This window comes from Taurulus bubalis, assembly GCF_910589615.1.
Source record: "Taurulus bubalis genome assembly, chromosome: 2".
Lineage (NCBI taxonomy): Eukaryota > Metazoa > Chordata > Actinopteri > Perciformes > Cottidae > Taurulus > Taurulus bubalis.
The window spans coordinates 33582564-33601373 of NC_136590.1; the positions used below are offsets into that span (position 1 = coordinate 33582564).

At 42.3% G+C, this 18810-nt stretch overlaps 1 protein-coding gene across 1 annotated transcript in view; it reads left to right on the forward strand.

The window, feature by feature from the left end:
* The window catches only part of dchs1b (dachsous cadherin-related 1b), a gene marked incomplete at its 3' end in the record, with an annotated part of 78758 nt that extends 64227 nt beyond the window's left edge, over positions 1-14531 (forward strand). Inside the window, exons 10-29 of the mRNA XM_079237540.1 lie at positions 115-211; positions 315-472; positions 2373-2813; positions 3140-3435; positions 3601-3716; positions 5841-6080; positions 6639-6764; positions 6925-7134; positions 7633-7889; positions 7992-8198; positions 8375-8771; positions 8901-9014; positions 9132-9343; positions 9676-9827; positions 10260-10390; positions 10606-10892; positions 11432-11573; positions 11700-11871; positions 11962-12371; positions 12487-14531. Of these exons, the coding sequence (XP_079093666.1) occupies positions 115-211; positions 315-472; positions 2373-2813; positions 3140-3435; positions 3601-3716; positions 5841-6080; positions 6639-6764; positions 6925-7134; positions 7633-7889; positions 7992-8198; positions 8375-8771; positions 8901-9014; positions 9132-9343; positions 9676-9827; positions 10260-10390; positions 10606-10892; positions 11432-11573; positions 11700-11871; positions 11962-12371; positions 12487-14531 (6210 nt within the window). The remainder of the gene's footprint in view (positions 1-114; positions 212-314; positions 473-2372; positions 2814-3139; positions 3436-3600; positions 3717-5840; positions 6081-6638; positions 6765-6924; positions 7135-7632; positions 7890-7991; positions 8199-8374; positions 8772-8900; positions 9015-9131; positions 9344-9675; positions 9828-10259; positions 10391-10605; positions 10893-11431; positions 11574-11699; positions 11872-11961; positions 12372-12486) is intronic.
* Positions 14532-18810: the final 4279 nt, after the last annotated feature.

Consider the following 18810-nt stretch of genomic DNA (forward strand, 5'->3'; position numbering starts at 1 on the left):
AAAAAGGCAATCTAAGGAATGGAAATATACATAAGAGGAAAATAATGTACATAGATAAGGCACAGTATGTCGGAGAAAGACAATAATATGAATAACAATCCTTCTCCATTGTAGGTGATGGAGGGGCTTCCATCCGGGACAGTCTTAGGGACAGTTACAGCTAAAGACCCAGACGAGGGAGAGAATGGAACCGTATACTACTCATTATCAGGTGAGTCATCCGTTAAATTTCAACCACTTCTGTTTAACCAGTGTTTCATCATCATTACCTTCAGTATCCAAGCTGATATTCATATGTGTTGCATCCTCTGAAGGCTCCAGAGCAGAGCGCTTCTCTCTGAACCCAAATAATGGCGAGCTTAGAACCGCTTCCCCTCTGAGATCGGCCGAGCGAGCCGAGTATGTCTTCACTGTGACCGCTGCTGACCATGGCACACCTGGCCTCAGCTCCACCTGCCAGCTACGGATACAGGTAAAAAACATCTCTACATTTTAATATCCTCATCCGTTCAGCTGCATGCACTAGTGCCTACACGTTTGTTGTGCCTTCAAAAATATTTCTTAAAAATTGGGCATTTGAAAATAAAGGCCAATCAGGTGGCCAAACCTAAAACTGTCACATCTACACAATACCTCAGTCCTTTTGCATTCCTTGCTGCGAGTAATTTCCTCAAACTGTGCACAATGTGAACAGTATAACTGTCAAAGGAATTCGAACAGGAGATAAATATGAGAAGGAGAGAAGCTGAACCTGTGCCTATACAAACAAAAGCATCTATCCAATCTAGTGTGTGTTTCCTGCTCCAAAGGCTAGTGGGGTAACCAAAACCCAAGGTGAGAAACCCGTAGCTACAGGAGGGAGCTCGTCTGGACTGAGTTATTGTTCTGAACTTTCAGTTGGAGGGTCAATCCAGCATATAAACATACATTATCAGGAATTCAGCAGCAGGAGAAAAAGGTCCTGCCACAGAGGCATTTAGCCAGAAATGGGTGGTGGTTTGCTTTGACTGCGGAGCTGTGAGCTCACTGTTTTTATGTGATGTGATTTCGGAAAGGAAAAGGATGCTAATTAAAGCAGGAGTGCTTGCCTTAGATTGTTCCTGTGCCCTGAGATTAGACAGAGGGGAAACAGCCACCTTGGAATCAAATGTTCCCAGATGAAATTTGATGAGAGCCAGCTGCATCAAATCACTCAAAGAGAAAAGGAATACACCGCTGTACGGTAGCAGGCAGTGATACATACACGCTCGCAGATACACTGACTGAAATGACACATTCAAACACTCTCATTTCCAGATAATAATTTTGAAATAACGTTTCACATAGCTGTAGGTAAAATCAGACAGGAATATTGTAAAGTACGACAGTACACTAGCTAGCTCCACTTGCTTTCAAATCACTTCCACTCTTTGTTTCGTGTTGGGCTGTGTTTGGCTTTATGCACCACTCCAATGTATAACAGAAGAAAATAAAAGGACATGGTTCTATTTTCTTTCTTGTAATGCATCTTTGCTTAAAATGTCTGCACATAGTTGTTTTAGTCAGCACATGAGGCTGAGTTATGCACATAATCCATATCACTTCTCTCTTTAGCCAAGTTTAGCCTTGCTTTTCACGTTTGATAAAGACATTAGAAAGATGCAATTCTTTGCATTCACAGATCTTGGAAATGAAAGGGGTATATGACGAAACTAGAGCTTGTTAAAATCTGCTCATGTTTGCTGTCTTCGAGGCTCTTTGATCTGTCCCAGAACAATATTGAACCCTGAGGCTGTTGATCAGAGTGGCGAAAGCCCCCTATCACGCACTTGTTTTCCATTTGACTAGACTGCAACATATGGGGGCTGCACTTATTGCTCAGTGTTATTTGAACTGCAATAATTACAGTTTTCCCTTGCATTTCACCCTTCATTATTGTGTCAAGGATCTTAAACCCGACTCTCATCTTGAAGCCAGAATGCAGCAGTATCAAGATATTTACTGGAAGGAATGTACATAATGTCTTTGTGCACAATGGGTATAGCTGTGAGGGTTATTATAGTAATAATAACAAGTCAGAAACAGATTACAGCCCAAGGCTATGTTTAGGGATGGGCTGGGGTGAAGGCCATATAGCTTCATTGTCTGCAGAATACCAAAGGAAATCAGATCCAGCAACATTAACACCACATCATTCGCCTTGACACATTTCTTCTATACTTTGTTGAAATAAAAGTAAACATGACATTTCTTTGTCACAGTTTGTTTCACTCTATTTTGGTATAGATACATGATTAATGGAAAGAGAGATCACTTGCATGACATGATCTGAATCATCATGATTAAGTAAAGATTCAAATAAGCCTGTTTGACCTAAGTTTCCTTTCCTTCAGGTTCTCAGCTCATCTCGGTCCAACCCCAAGCCCAACATGCTCTCCATGACCCTGAACACAGTCGAAGGAGCTGCTCCGGGCTCCATCATTGGCTCTGTCCGTCCACATGACCAGCATGAAGCTAACATGTTGGAAGGCCAAGTGACCTACCTGGTTGTTGGGGGAACAGACCGGGATGGGACTTTCATGGTAGACCGTTTAAAGGGCGATGTGTACCTGGTGCGCGAGCTCGACTACGAGAAGGGGTCAAGCTACAGCCTGCACGTCGAGGTGTCTGATTTTTCCCAGGCGTTTCCCAGCAGCCACCTAGTGCAGCTGGATATTGATGTGCAGGACAGCAATGACCATGCTCCCCAGTTCACAGAAGACCCCGTTACCATTGTGATCCCAGAGAACATAGAGCCAGGGGCTTCTATATATACTTTCCAGGCTGTGGATCAGGTGGGAAAGAGAATATATCATCTGCTAAATAATATGTGTAATGTTAACCAGTGATTTATCAGTTAAGGTCCACTTGCAAGCTTTCAATCATATTGCACATCAGTGGAAGGTATTTTCTCAGATGTCATCATGTGACTGAAGCATGGAAAGCAAACTTTATCCACTGATGAAAAATGTGATGAAATCTCTTGAAATTAAATGGGAAAAAATGTTTTTACTTTTAGTTCCAAGGTTGAGAATTAACTTTCTTTCTTATGATTTGTCTTTTTCCTTGCTGAATCAAAATGTCCGCTCACTGTCTAATTCATCTGTTTATTTGTTTATAGGATGGCAGTGGACCCAACAGTGAGCTGCACTACTCCATAGAGCACCACTGGCCTGACACGCCGGACCTCCTGACCCTTGACCCCTCCAGCGGAGTTCTGACCCTTGGGCAGAAGTTGGATCGTGAGTCAACACCTTCCCTCTACCTCGTGGTGCGGGCCACAGACCAGGCAGTGGATTTGTCTCAGAGGCGATGGGGTTCAGTCACCGCCCGGGTGTTTGTGACAGACGATAACGACAACTCTCCGATCTTCAGCTCTCCGTCTGCAGTCAGCGTTATGGAGGATCAGCCTGTAGGGTGAGGAGCTTGTCCCACTGTAGATAGTTTTTGCTTATCACAGTTTTCTGTCAAGAAGAAAGTCCAAGAAGGCTGTTAAAAATAATCAAATGCATTTACTTTCATGGCCTCAAACTTGAAAGTGCGTGTTAATCTAACATATTATTTGTGTATCTTTATTGACAGGTTTGTGATTTTGTATGTGATGGCTCGAGATGACGATGAAGGAGAAAATGGCAGAGTGTCATACAGAATTCAGGCAGGCAATGGCGCTGGTCGCTTTGGTCTGAACCCCAACACTGGTAAGCTTATTGTTAGCATGAGTCACAACATCTAAAAATATCCTATTGTTCCAACACTATAACAGTGTCTGTGGAGACGGGTGATTTCCCATAAATACCCAATTTACACTCCATCAAGAAATGATTAGGGTTCAATTCACCACATCGTTTCGTGCATTTACAATCCTGCTTTGAATGATTACACAGTGGAGTATTGGCCCTTTTCTGGGAGGGTTTCATGATTGATAGATAATCAGCATCCCACCCGTGGAAGACCCCTGGATGAACAAAACTTTCCAGAAGATCGTAATTACCCACTGAAGTGCTGCGTCTACACAGGGTCTCAACTGCTAAAACACTCATAACCCTCACAACACTCTTTACTAGATGATATTCCAATGCCTTCGAGCAATATTTTACTTGAATAATGCTTGGGTGTTCTTTTCTTGACGGATTCCTTCATGGGAACCAATGTTAATTTGGGCTTGGAACGTGGACACCCTTTGATATCTTATATATGTGTAATCTCATCATCATCATTTCGGCGGTGTAGGTGTGCTCAGCACTGACTGAGATGGGATTAAGAACCATTAAACACACCTAATGCAGCTTCCAGATGGAAGAAAGTCTTTGCTTCATTACTGTCAAGTATCTGGTGCATTAGCAGGGTTTGAGTTCCCTTCTGGCTTGTTTCTCAGACTGTGTGGTGTTAAGGTTACTAATAGCTATAATAGCAGATTATCTTTTTTTGTAAAGACATTTACCAATGTAAGGGTCTAATGTAAGGGTATCATAAACCTGATGATTACTGCTTAACAATGATACTTCTACTCTGCCACTATGAACTTTCAGTTAGTTCACATTACAGCTGCTTTATTGTTAGTTTTATAACCACTTTAAAGGTAATGTTTCTTATATCACCCTTGATGTATTCACAAGTTGCTTCAAAGCTTGATAAAAACACTTTATTCATGCTGTATGGATCAAATAAATGATATTCTATATCTGCTTTATAAGTACAATATCAGACACCATATCAGACACCATGTTTCAGCAATGCACTTATTTCGCTAAAATTCTGTATGACAAATTTGTTAACTTTGGAAATCTTGAGATATTTCCGGTAGAACTGAAATAAAGTTTCATGTGAGCTGACTAAAAGCTAATGGTATAAGAACCTTTGTCACACAGTACGGGTTGGTGCTGTATCAGTAACACTAAATTTGCTGCAGAAGAGAATGAAACAGTAAATGTTTTGCATCTGTTTGCATTTGGCTGAAACATAGGAGCTATACAGCAAAACCACACAGCAACATCAGAGCCTCACACACAATGTATGTGTTTGGCATGCTGCTGCATTTATAAATTACACACGTCTAAGGCACCGCATGCCAGCTAAACTTGCACACTGCTGTGAACAGTAACACACACAAACACACACACACACACACACACACAGACAGACAGACACACACACACACACACACACACACACACACACACACACACACACACACACACACACACGTTTCATATTGCCTGACCCTTCTTATAGTGTGGGTGATGACAGGAGTGTTGACATAAAAGGTCGGAGAGTAACTGAGGCCAGAGCCTGAGAAGTGCTGGTCTTATTCACAGACTCTTTGTAAACCAGCTCAATTTATATAAACACACATAAATACACCAACTAATGCCTCACTTAAAGGCTAGCAGATACTAAAATGTTGTACAAACATCTTTTTTAGAGGAGATTGATTTGAGTTAGCAACTATGTATGTCAAGGTTATACTGTGGACTCAGCGTGTGTTTGCCTGCATGCCTGCACTAACAATAAACCTACATGTTCACTGACGAAACATTGATTCATATTTTAATCCATGTTCAAAGTGGCATTATATAAAAGCTTAGCTGTGGTATCTCACTTACTGTGGAAACGCTCATAAAGCAAAGCTGTAAACGTTGTGTTTTTACTAGTCCTGCTAGGCATACAAATACTGCCTCTCCCGGGACACAACATGACGTGTTCACAGAAATAATCCAAACACACACTTTGAGAAAAAGTATTCAAATGAGAATATACATGGTAAGTGACGTAATCCAGGAAAAGGTGGTTTTACAACATTTTCTCTTTTCTCTCTCTTGTAGGCTCTCTCTCTGTCCTGAAAGCACTCGACCGGGAAGAGCAGGACATCTTCAATCTGACCATTGTGGCAGAGGATCATGGGATACCTCAGCTTTCCACTTCTCAGGTGTTGTGTGTGCAGGTCATTGATGTGAACGATGAAGCTCCGTTGTTCCAGCGAGCAGAGTTTGATGCTCGGGTGATGGAAAACCAAGGACCAGGAACAACTGTGTTGACAGTTACTGCCACTGACCGGGATCAAGGTTGGTTTAAATGTCATAATATTATTACTGTATAGTCTGGGAACATGCAGTTCATTGACTAAGATAATGTTTGGATATATATAGACTTTCAAAACTGAAGAAATATATATATATATATATATATATGTGTTTCAGTATTGTCTACAGACAACACTTTGTCCCTTTTGGTCAGTAATACTTATGGATGAAGTCAAGTAAAGCATCAAAAGAAATAAAGGTTCCAAAATTCACTATTAGAAGAATGAATATAAATACAGCTTATAAACAATACACATGTCTCCAATAGGATGGCCAGAGAACAAAACAATAGAGACGCAGTTTTGAGAAACCAAATCACTTTAAACCAAACCACCTGCTTATGCTAAAAAAACATTGTGGTTACCACCATCGTCCAGAGCCTCCTATTTCTGGAGCTTTCATTTCAACTTTTCTTGTGGGTTCACTAATATTACTGCTTTGTTGTATTGATCGTAGCCTGTTTACTTTATTGCAAGTTTTGCAGTTTGCACAGCCGTTCGTCCTTATTTTTATTTGTGTCTGACTTGTGTTTTAATGCAGGTTCTAATGGCCATGTGACATATGGAGGTGTGACAGAGGAAGGCTTCATCATCAACCCTATGACAGGAGTCATCACCACCACAAAGGAACTGGATGCAGAGCTTCAGGATCACTACACTCTCACTGGTACAACTTGATCCATTTGCCTTATACAACTCTATTTTACCTGTTACATACTTATGGAGCTCAAGCTCTCTAATTCCCACAGAACACCACAAATAGCACACCTCAAATGTTGAATGGGTTCCAACATCTCATCAGCTTAACAAGTTGCATCTTTCATCAGTGTATGCCAGGGATGGAGGGCTGCCTCCTAACTTTGCCACGGCTGTAGTGCGTGTGGAGGTGCAGGATGTGAACGACAACACCCCGGTCTTTGCAAAGCCATGGTATGGACTGGATGTGCCAGAGAACCAGGCCGCTGTAGAGCTTTGCTTTCTCAAGGCCACAGACCCTGACTCGGGTTCTGGTGGAGAGCTGGAGTACAAGATCACGGGTGAGAAACTGGTATTGTGTGTCTAATCTAAATATTTTATTAGAATGGTTTTAAAGAGTGATCTAGTTCACCACAATTGCTATAATTGCTGTATGAGGGTGTGTCAAATGTGGAAATAACAATATCCTGGAAGAGGCTGTGAATCTTTGTAATTCTTGGTATTTTGTCAAGCTTTTTAGCAGGTTTGCATGGACCATTTTAGGTGATATCTGAAGTTGTACTGAGAGTGTTCAAGAATATACTTGGTATATATAGGAGAGAGGGGATACATGCAGCATTTGGACCAATGTATTGCCTTTGACAGTGCTCTATTCCTACACCTACCCTAGACTCGCTCCGAACATTCTTTTGTCTTATTTAAAATATAGTATATTCCATATACCTGCCTGGAGCACATTCAAACTCTGACTTAAGTGCAGAGTTGGCAGAGATGCTTTTAACGCACCACAGAAATTCTTGGATTTTTAAAGATTTTTTTTCTCCCAATTCTCCATCCAGCTGGGGACCCTAATGGGGATTTCCTCCTCCACGCCAGAACGGGAGCCCTATCCACATCACGCGGCCTAGACAGGGAGACAGGAGCTGAATATACTCTGGAGGTGGTGGCCACGGACCGAGGCAGCCCTGCTCTCAGCACTACTGTCATGGTGGAAGTCAAAGTGCTGGATGTCAACGACAACAGCCCTGTCTTCAGCAGAAGTAGTTACTCTGTGGAAGTGTCAGAGGATGCTGCAGAGGGGTCCAGAGTCCTGGAGGTAAGCAGAAATGGGAATTTAGATGATGCTTTGTTCAAAAATCTCAATGACAGAGTGACACAGTGTATATCTTACGTAAACAATATATGTATGTATTTCCAGGTATCAGCCACAGATGCTGATAATGACCTGAATGGGAAGGTTCTGTACTTTCTAAGCCGAGAGGCGCATGGAGCATTCAGTGTGGATGAGAGCACGGGTGTTATCACCACATCAGCACCTCTGGACCGGGAAAAATTGGCGTCATACAGCTTCCAGGTTTTTGCTGTTGACCTTTCACCTGCTGAACCCAGGAACACCTCTGCTCAGGTAAACAGTGGGTTAGATGTGGAAGGTTTTTAGTTGACTTATTGTTTTGAAAAAGTTTAGAATTTATGATTCACATGTATCATTTAGGAGATTTTTCTTTTTTAAATCTACATTGCATTAGCAATAACTTAGCAATTAAGTTTGCACTTAACTCACATGTGACTTCTTTCTTCTAGGTGACAGTCACCATCCTAGATGTCAACGACAACACTCCCTTCTTTCTCCAGGATCCGCTGGTCATCGAAGTGTCCAGCAGGCGTTCCCAGCGGGTTCTAGCCACCATGAAGGCTGAGGATAAAGATTTTGGAGCCAACGGTTCAGTTTTTTACCGTTTCGCCATGCCAGTCAAGGGCTTCAGCATCAACTCCCTGACTGGTGAGATCCAGGCCACTAAGCCGCTGGGGGATCTGACCCAGGCTCAGAGGACCCTGATAGTGGAGGCCATGGACCAGGGCAGTCCAGCTCAGTCTGCCCAGGGAGTGGTGGTGATTTACGTGAAGGAGGTGGAGTACAGTGGTATTCGCTTCTCTAGGAATGCCAGAGACGTCAGCCTACAGGAGAACGCTGTTCATGGTGTGACATTAATACTGTATTAATAGGGATTAGAATTATCATCTCACACAAATGTTCTGCCCGCTACACTTTACTCTCTCTGCTGTGACAGTTAAGGAACATTTTCTCTGCTCTTCTTCAAAAATGCAGGCACTGCTGTGGCTCAGGCTCAGGCTCAACACCCAGATGGCACACGCAAGGGTATTAGCTACAGCCTGTTCAGTGGGAATAGAAGGCAGGCCTTCCACATCAGCTCCTCATCAGGTGAAACTTAAAATAAAACGCATATTATGTCCTATAGATGAAAAGGATATGTGGATTATAGAAAAACTATAAGCATAAACAGTTAAATCAGCCATTTGCTGATTTTTTTTTCTTCAGGTGAAATCCTGGTGCAGAGCTCCAACGGTCTAGACTATGAAGACACCCCCAGACTCCGTCTAGTTGTGAAGGCTGAAACAGTGTCCTCCACATCTTTTATGGCTATCAACTTGATCCTGCAGGATGTCAATGACAACCTTCCTCACTTTCAGCTCCAGAACTATGTGGCCTACATGAGAGAAACACAGGGATATGAGATGCCAATCATACAGGTACTTCCGAATATAAAAAACTGAACAATTGAACAAAATTGAACAACCAAAAGTGAAAAATAATGTATGTATCCTTCCTGGGATTTGGATCCGCTCCAAAATGTGTTGGGTTCTTTGTTTGCCCTTTCACCAAGTTTCATGGAAATCGGGCTATTATTTTTCCGTCGACCTGCTGAAAAACAAATAAACAAATAAACTGAACTGACAACATGACCTCCTTTGTGGAAGTAATAATGCCAAAGTCATACAGGTATTATGCTTACTGGAGTTCTCCCAAGAGTCAAAATTAATTTTCCTTTTTTTCCATGTCCTCCTGTCCTACCTTCTCCCAGGTGATGGCTGAGGATGTTGATCAGGGCCAAAATGGTCAGGTGACTTACTCTATCCAGTCATCAGGCATGAGCGGCCTGTTCAAGATCGACCCGATGACAGGAAGCATCACCACAGCGGCCATTATGGACCGTGAGATCTTTACCCAGACCAAGTGAGAACAGATCTTTTAACTGCTCATTGGCAGTGTACAGGCAATGTAAATGGTATATACACACAGGTAAACATGTATAGAAGGAAACATATGTACCATATCATGAATCCTATTCACTCAGCTAGTTTGTGTTTCGATAGCTGGTGAGGAAGTTGTCTTAGTCTGCTGAAGTTATGGGCACCAGTGCAAACCAATATCTGCATGCCAGATGTATCAAAGCAGCAATTTCCAACTTTGTAAATCATCTCCTGTTCACTGTAACATTTTTTGTGTTGCTTTCATAACTCTTCCCTTTCATGAGAATGTGTAACCGAGGTGCGATGTCCATCATTATGTGTTTCTTTTTACATTTCCTTTATCATCACCAATATAGAATTCAACACATGTAAAACGAGCCTTTTTGGAAAACCTCTTTTTTCTGTCCACCCACAGGCTTGTAGTTACAGCAACTGATAGAGGAAGTCCACGACTGGCTGGTTCGGCTACATTGACAGTGATCATTGTGGACCAGAATGACAACAGCCCCACTATTCCCTTGCCTCAGGAAATCCGCATCCCAGAGAGTAAGGACTTTAATTTGAAGGAATTTGATCTTTCTGGTTATGTTTCTTAATTTAGTTTCCAGCAAATGCATTACACTTACAAAACACATTCTGTCACTAGACAGGCGGATTTAAGGATGTTTAGTGTTGTGAAACATTATAAAAACTACAAAAATTCACAGGAAGTTAAATTCAGCCGACATGTTTTTGTTCAATATTCTTTCTCTATCTATCAGATATGTTGATTGGCACAGAGATCACTCTTGTGACGGGTAACGATGTCGACTCCAGTCCTGCCCTCTCCTACTCCTTGCAGTTGGATCCAACAGCCTTAGGCAAGTTTGGGATTCACCGCTACAGTGGAGGCGTATCACTCACTGCCCCTCTGGACTTTGAGGAAAAGACGTGGTACACCCTGACTGTCAGAGCCACAGACAGCCAGCACCAAACTGAGGCTAACATTACAATACTGGTGGAGGATATTAATGACAATGCACCTGCATTTACCCATGATCTCTATCAGGTAGAGTGGCTTAAACATCTAACTAATGCTCTGTTTTATGCATGTATATTGATTATATGTCAAATGTGTGTTGTAAGAAGTATGATGTGTCCATTGCATACTATGTGCTACTTGAGGAAATTTACAGAATACGTGTATTTTTTTGTTTGTTAAAATTCAATTCAGAAACAGTTTCTCTGTAGCAGACTACAGCAGGAAGAGAACATTGCACTTGTAGACATGCACACACACTGTAAAAAATAGCCCTGTACAGCCCTACGGTGGACACAGAGGGGGTGATCAAAGTTAACTGCCTAATATTGACTGGGAAAAGGTTGCAGAGATCAGCTTACAGGCAAAGAATATTTACTTCTTTGTCTCAGGAAATTACTTCAACATTAGCACAAGGAAAGGAAAAACATGAATTAAAATATTAAATACTATTTTCCCCTCTGAGTTTAGTTCCTGTTCACCTTTTGGAAATTGATTATAGTAATTATGCAAACTTTTTTTTTTTGTCCTGATGCTCACATGTAGTTATTAATCTCTCTGTATCTCAGGTAACTCTGCCCGAGCACACACCACCAGGAAGTGTAGTCGTCACTGTGACAGCGACTGACAGGGACTCTGGAGAGAATGGAAAGATCACCTACAGAGTGACTTCATCAACCCAAGAGGGTTTCTACATTGACCCCAATAACGGTAGACAGCATTTGCATCCTTCCTGAATTTTCCAGTTTCAATAGAACGTAATGTATAATTAGTTTGTTTTGAAAGCAACCTCCCCAGCACATTGTCTGAATCCCTCTCTTTGCCCTCTGTGTCCAGGAACCCTGTTTATCAATCACAGAGCGGAGTTTGACCCTGAACGTCCGTCAGTCAGTGTTGTTATTGAAGCTTGTGATGGTGGGTCGCCTTCGCTCTCTTCCCTCACCACTGTCCAGGTCCAAATCTCTGACGTCAATGACAACGCTCCTGTGTTTCACCAATCAGATTACAGGTCAGTTCCAGGTCATTAATTATATTCTGGATGTGTTGTGATGTAATCTAAACAGCTGGCCTTACATATGAGATGTTTTTCGGTCTGCAGGGCTACAGTTTCCGAGGATACAATCCCAGGATCAACAGTTCTGACTTTTGAGGCCTTCGACAGCGACCTCTCGCGAGAAAACTGTGGCTTTGACTTTGCTATTGCCAACGGAAATGAGGGAAATGCATTCCAGATCGAAAGCAGCGTACGGTTCCTGGAGGGGCGGGGCTTTCAGACAGTTGGGACTCTGCTGTTGGCTGAGAGGCTTGACTTTGAAACCAAGCCACTTTACAACCTCACAGTGGTTGTGTCAGACCGTGGTGTACCCCAGAGGAGCTCTAGTGTTGCTGCGGTGATCACCATTGGTGATGTGAATGATAACCCTCCAGCGTTCAGCAGAGCAGAATATGCTGTATCACTGAGTGAGGGAGCTGCCGCAGGCACGGAGATCATACGACTGACTGCTACAGGTGTGCAAAAGTCTTCTGTTTTTGTCCAGTTATCTCTCATTTACTATTCCCTTTTCCAATATTCCTCTTGCTTTGTCATTTAATTAGTTGTACTATGTCTTTGTCTTTTTTTCAGACCCAGACTCAACTCCCCATTCAGAGGTCCAGTACACTATCAGCTCTGGTGATGAGGTGAATTTGTTTACCATGGACCAGTGGACTGGAGCCTTACGGCTTCAGCAAGCACTCGACCGTGAGCACCGGGCCACACATACTGTCATCATCCAGGCCACAGATGGACAGGGTCACTTTGCACTAGCTCCAGTCATTGTAGAGGTCAAAGATGTAAATGACAATTATCCGTTCTTTCCTGTGGACGTCCTGACAGTCAGTATCAAAGAAAACCAACCCGCAAACTCAGCTGTGACAGTTTTACATGCAATAGATCATGACACAGGAGTGTATGGCCAACTGAGGTACTACATTGTGGAGCGGTCTGTGGCGGGAAAAGACGGCTTCACTGTGGACCAGAACTCTGGGGAAATCAAAAGCAAAATTCCATTCGACTTTGAGAAGGTCAACTCCTTTAACTTTGTAGCAGTGGCAGTAGATTCAGGAAACCAATCAGCCACTGTAACTGTACAGGTGTTTGTCACAGGTGAGGATGAGTATGACCCACTCTTCACGTCCTCTGATTTCTCCTTTGAAGTCCCAGAGGCAGCTAAGAAAGGCCAGAGCATTGGCCGGGTCCAGGCAAGTGATGAGGATGAAGGGGTGGATGGTATTGTTCTCTATTCTCTTCCCACCAGCTCTCAGTACTTTGATGTCAACAAAACCACTGGGGTCATTTTCCTCAAGTTGGACGGCTCAGGCAGAAGTAGTAGCAGTGGCTCTGGCAGGACCAAACGTGAAGCCAGGCTGATGAACCTGGATGTAAGAGCTCACAGTCCTCTAGATGCATCTCGCTCCACTACAGCCCAGGTCTCCATCGATGTCACAAACACCAACTATGGCCTTGCCACCGATGTCAACTTCCTGCTGATTAGCATCATTGCTGTGTCTCTTGGTTTTATCGTGTTGCTTGTGGTTATGGCTGTGGTGGTGTTCCTTGTCAAGTCACGCAGGAGGAAGAAAGCCCAGGATGCAGGAAACAGAACTGTGGCCTCGGGTACTGCTCTGCAGAAATTGGATGAGTGCAACTCAGGACAAGGAGGGGAGAGAATCTACCACCAGGCCTTGCCAGGTTATGCTGGAGATCAGGGTGGGGCCGGTGGACCCTACACTAGAGGGGGCTCTTTGGATCCCTCTCACTCCAGTGGAAGAGGATCAGCTGAGGCAGCAGATGATGATGAGATCAGGATGATCAACGAGTACCCCCGTGTTGCCTCCATCACCTCGTCCATGCAGGAGCACATCTCTGCCAGAGGACCTGACTCTGGAATTCAGCAGGATGCTGACCAGCTCTCTGATATCTCCTGTGAGCCTGCTGCTTTGGAAGGCAGCACCTGGTTCAAAGGAAAGAAACTGGGAGGAAGTCTCAGTGGGACCTTGCTTTCTGGCCAACTCCCAGTCTATAGGGACGAGGGAGGAGGGTTCCTAGGGGTAGGCCGCGGCCTCAACATTTCCCTCCCCATGGATTACGCCTTCCCTGAGGATGGCAAACCTTTAGTGGATGGTTCCCTCACAGCTATTGTTGCCAGTGACGAGGAGCTCCGCGGAAGCTATAACTGGGATTACCTACTCAACTGGTGCCCTCAGTTCCAGCCTCTGGCAAATGTCTTCACAGAGATTGCCAGGCTGAAAGATGAAACTGCCCAGCAGAGCCAGAATCCTCGCCAACCCTTCCAGCCTAAGCATAAAATGGATCAAAAACCTAGAATTGACCCTCCACCACTCATCACGTCAGTGGCTCACCCAGGGGCCATGTCAGTCCCCCCCAAGGTCCCTGTCATTGGACGGACATTCCCCCACTTGGCCTCACTCCGCAGGTCCCCTATCAGTCACGAGGGATCTATTTCATCAGCAGCAATGTCCCCCAGCTTCTCCCCTTCGCTGTCTCCTTTGGCAGCTCGATCTCCAGCTGTTTCTCCCTTTGGTGTCAATCAAGGGCCCTCAGCATCCATGATCAGCACCAGGGAGCCCTCACTGGACCAGAGTCCTGATCGCGAGATGAGAATATGATAGAAAAACTATTTAAGGATACATTTTAAGATAAACAACCTGAACAAAGCATGATGGAGCATCCTTTTGACTGTTCTTTTTCATGGAACAAAAGGAAGCAAGTGGAGACATCTTTCTAAGAAACTATTGTTTTCATTATTGAATTGAATTGAATTGAAAATTATGAGAATGAAGGTTTCCCAAATGTCCAGACAGAAATGAAATGACGTTTGTTTCAAGTGTCCGACCTTATGAATACACAAAAGTGGAACATGTGCCTGGGTTGACAGGACCAGCCCACCCTCCCATACCAACAGTGACGCAGATCTCAATGAACTGATCAGGGTTTAGAGGTAAATTGACCTCTTCATGGGAACATGCACTTACCATGCCCTGCAGTCAGAGATCCCTTAGTGTGTAGATAGATAGATGTGTAGTTTCATGTTACCTCGCTGGCTGGCCAGAGAGCTAAGGACCTTGTTCCTCTCTTTGTGTCTGTGGACATTTTTACACTCCAGTATTAAACTTATCTCGTGGCCTCTTTAAAATGGCCTCTGGACATGTATGTGAATCCCATGGACAGACAAACGGTGTATGGTCACAAACACACTGATTCTTTGGATTGGCAATGCATCGCACAGTGGAACAGCAATGGAGATTATTGTTTTTCTCACCAATTCAGATGACACTTTTTTTAACTTTAACTTTTATTTTTATATATTTTTATATGAAATTATGATTTCAGATCCAGAATTGCCATTATTCCAACATGGAGGGGGTTATTGATTTTGTGTATTTGCATATATGTATATTTGTATGTATGCAGGCTACGCTATGTACTGTATGTGTCTCCTAGGTTTTTAGAAACTCTTGTGACAGTTCTGATGTGAGTGAGAGGGAGACTTTTGTGTTTTTAGCATTATTTATATGAAAAAAGGACTTGCTGCCACATTTCAACAGTAGCACAGCTCACACTATGCTGTGTTGTTACCTGAAGATTTTTTCTTTTTTGTCAAATTGAAGATCCTCACAAATCTAAAACAGCTGCTGGAAGAAAACCTGTGATCAATCTTTTTGCCTGCTTCTAAAGCAGTTCATCACTCTGTCGTTATGCACACCAGCACATTCCCTTTGTTATTCAGGGAGAACTCAATTTGCTGATTAACTCTGTCTTTGACAGAAAGTGTTTCCTAAAGTCAAGTAACTTAACTAACTTAAATGCATTTTACTGTGAAGTTGTTCATCTCAGAATAACAAAAATAACATGCAATGTATAGGCTGGGATTCTCATAAGAAAGGGGCAGATGAGAGGGAAGCAAACGTCTGAATGCATGAGCCCTGACACCATTAGCAAGCAGTGCAGTAACTATTTTCCATCTTAGCTCTTTGTTCTGTGCATTTTATTGGTGTGATTCGCTCATCTAGATTGTCACCGACATGATGAGGTGTTTTCTGGTTCCATGTGTTTAACTCATCATCTTCACCTTCTTTCTTTTCTCTCATTGATCCAATTTTAGCAGTCTGCTTGTGTAGCAAAGGCTTCAAGAGTGTCTTTGTCATTCTTCAATATGTATGTGTCCGTCTGGCTTGTTTTTAGATCTTTTGGGGTTATTGGAATTAGTTTTCAAGGAATAGCTTCTACCGATGTTCTTTGTTTAGCATGACTCTACAAATCGCCTCATGTGAAGCTGGCACCGGTTCAGCTACAAGCTACACATGCCCAAGTCTATAGCTCCAGCACAACATGTTCTCAACTCATAGTCAATGTTTTTCATAAACATTTCTGTGTTGGAGAATCCTCCATTTGGAGTTCAGTTTGAGATGACTACCAGTGACTGCTGATCAGTGGCGCAATGGCAGAAGGAAAGAGCTGTACATGTATCTAAAGCAAATAATAAATTCCTACTGATCTCTTTTGACAAACTGGAGTCAGACTCTTCTTTTTCTGAATTCAAACCAAGGCTTTGAGGGAAGAACTGAAAAACAATTAAAGTTTAACAATCTTCCAGTTATCTTATCTGTGAATGGTAACTTTGAAAAACTGGTGTTAACTTCAGAGATTTATGAGAGGGCTGTTACTAAAAGAAGGGGAAGACTTGGCTTTGGGCAGAATCACAGCAGACCTTATGAGGGCAGTGGGCCAGGAGACATAGACTTACACCCAGTATGGTCACCATCTGGCTTTAAAGAACAGTACATATTCAGCTGAAGGTAAAACTCAACAGTAGCCCGACAAGCAGTATAAGACATTACAGTAATGTATTATCATTCTGATGTTTTTATTTGTTTTTTTAATTGGATTTTGGAAGAAAAAAGAAAACTGACAAAAAGACAATACAAATATAGAAATAAAACATATATTTGTAAACTAACAGTTTACTTAGTAGACATTAGGGTACAGAATGACAATCTATTGTAGTAGACGATGGTCACCTGGTTATCAAACCCCTGACCTGACATGATGTGTTTAACTTGGTATCACAAACATACTAAGACATTTGATTTTACTTATATTCTGCTAAATGTTGCAATTACATTACATTACATTTCATTTAGCTGACGTTTTTATCCAAAGCGACTTACAATAAGTGCATTCAAACATGAGTACAAAGTACAATTTCTTCAATAAAGTTAAACTACAAAGTGCTATCAGTAAGTGCCATTTAAGTGCTACAGAGCCATCTAAGTGTTACTTTAAGTGCAATAAAATCTGAACTCAAAACCCCGAAAATGCTCTCCACAAACACCCTCTTATTTTTCTTCTCTACTAACAAGTGCCTTGAAATAATATTGTTCTATCACAATATACTGTAAAGGCCTTCAAAAGTTTTGGAGAAATCTGAAATCCAGCCAAGATCCAGTCAACAGTGGATTCAGTTCTTCCAGCTCATATAAAGGCATATGATGTTGATGTAGATGAATAATTGCAAAATGTTTATTCATATGGAGCACAGGCGTGTTTGCATAGCTGCTGGGCTTTCTGCCTCATTTGGTGCTCACACAGCCGTGCAGGGTTTCTGTGGTTATTGTTATGTACAGAAGGAGCTGGACATGGTTTTTGACAAGGTGCAAGAGAAAATGCCAGAGACAGAAGCTCTTGTGGTACAAGTGAGACATGCACAAGACTTCTTGTGAAATGAGAGGTGATGGCGGATTTCAATACAAACTATATGTGAATGTTGATTGTGCTATTTATATATTGAACAAGCTTACATTTGTAGTCAGCTGAGGATCAATTGTACACTTCACAGAATGAAGTATAACTAAAATCTTGCCTGCAAAAAAAGTTTGCTGCCCTCACTTACACATTCACCTCAACACAGCTGTGTTTACAGCCTGCTGTCCCAAGATTTCCTTTGCAGCCGACTCCTTCACTAACCCCACTCAACTCCGAATAATCATACGCACACACATACACACATGCACACTTGCACACTTTTATTCTACTACACAGTGACACACATGGCCCACAACAATATCCCCAGCTGATATTGGCCCAGATCCAGCTCCTACAGGCACATACTTGGCAGGTTGTTTAGTCAAATCTGGGACAAAACCTTCTTGGAGCTGAAGTCCTTTCCCTGGAGAGGTTGTTAACCACATTTTTGTGTGTCATACGGAAGTATTCTAGGCCTAATGTTAATCTGTGATACCATGATGATCAACTAGAAAGACGCAACACAGTGCCATACATCTCTTTAATCAGTTGTTCAAGTAATGCGCACCATGATACTGGAAACCTAGTTTACTTACTTATACCCATTGTCTCCTTTACTCTTTATTTGCTCCTCAGATCGATTAACATAGCCCTATTAAAAAATATGCCCTAAAATGACATCTTAATGTAATCTAATGTGATTCCAATTTCAATATCACGATTATAACCAAGACCCTGTGGATAGTGGTGCAACTGAATTCTTCTACTTTTAACTAGCCTACAATTGTGACTGTAAATTTGACGAAAATACACATAAATAAAAAATGTATGCTACAATTTAAAAGATGGTCTCCATGTTTAGTCACATTTAGTGTTTAGACTATACGTTGACTGGGAGCTTTACAAAAAAATGGCTAAAAAAAATGGCTCAAAAATAGCCATGTTACAAATAACATAATTTGCAAACATTGAAATACAATTAAAAAAACACTGAAAAGGCTATGAAGAGCTCTCATTAAGATGAATAGAATGACACGGCCTGTTGGTATAAGTGCCTCGATACTCGAAAAAGAAGAAGAGCTTTGACAGTGAAAGTCTGTCAAATTTGACAAAGATGGCTGCTGACTGAGGCCTTCTTGAGTT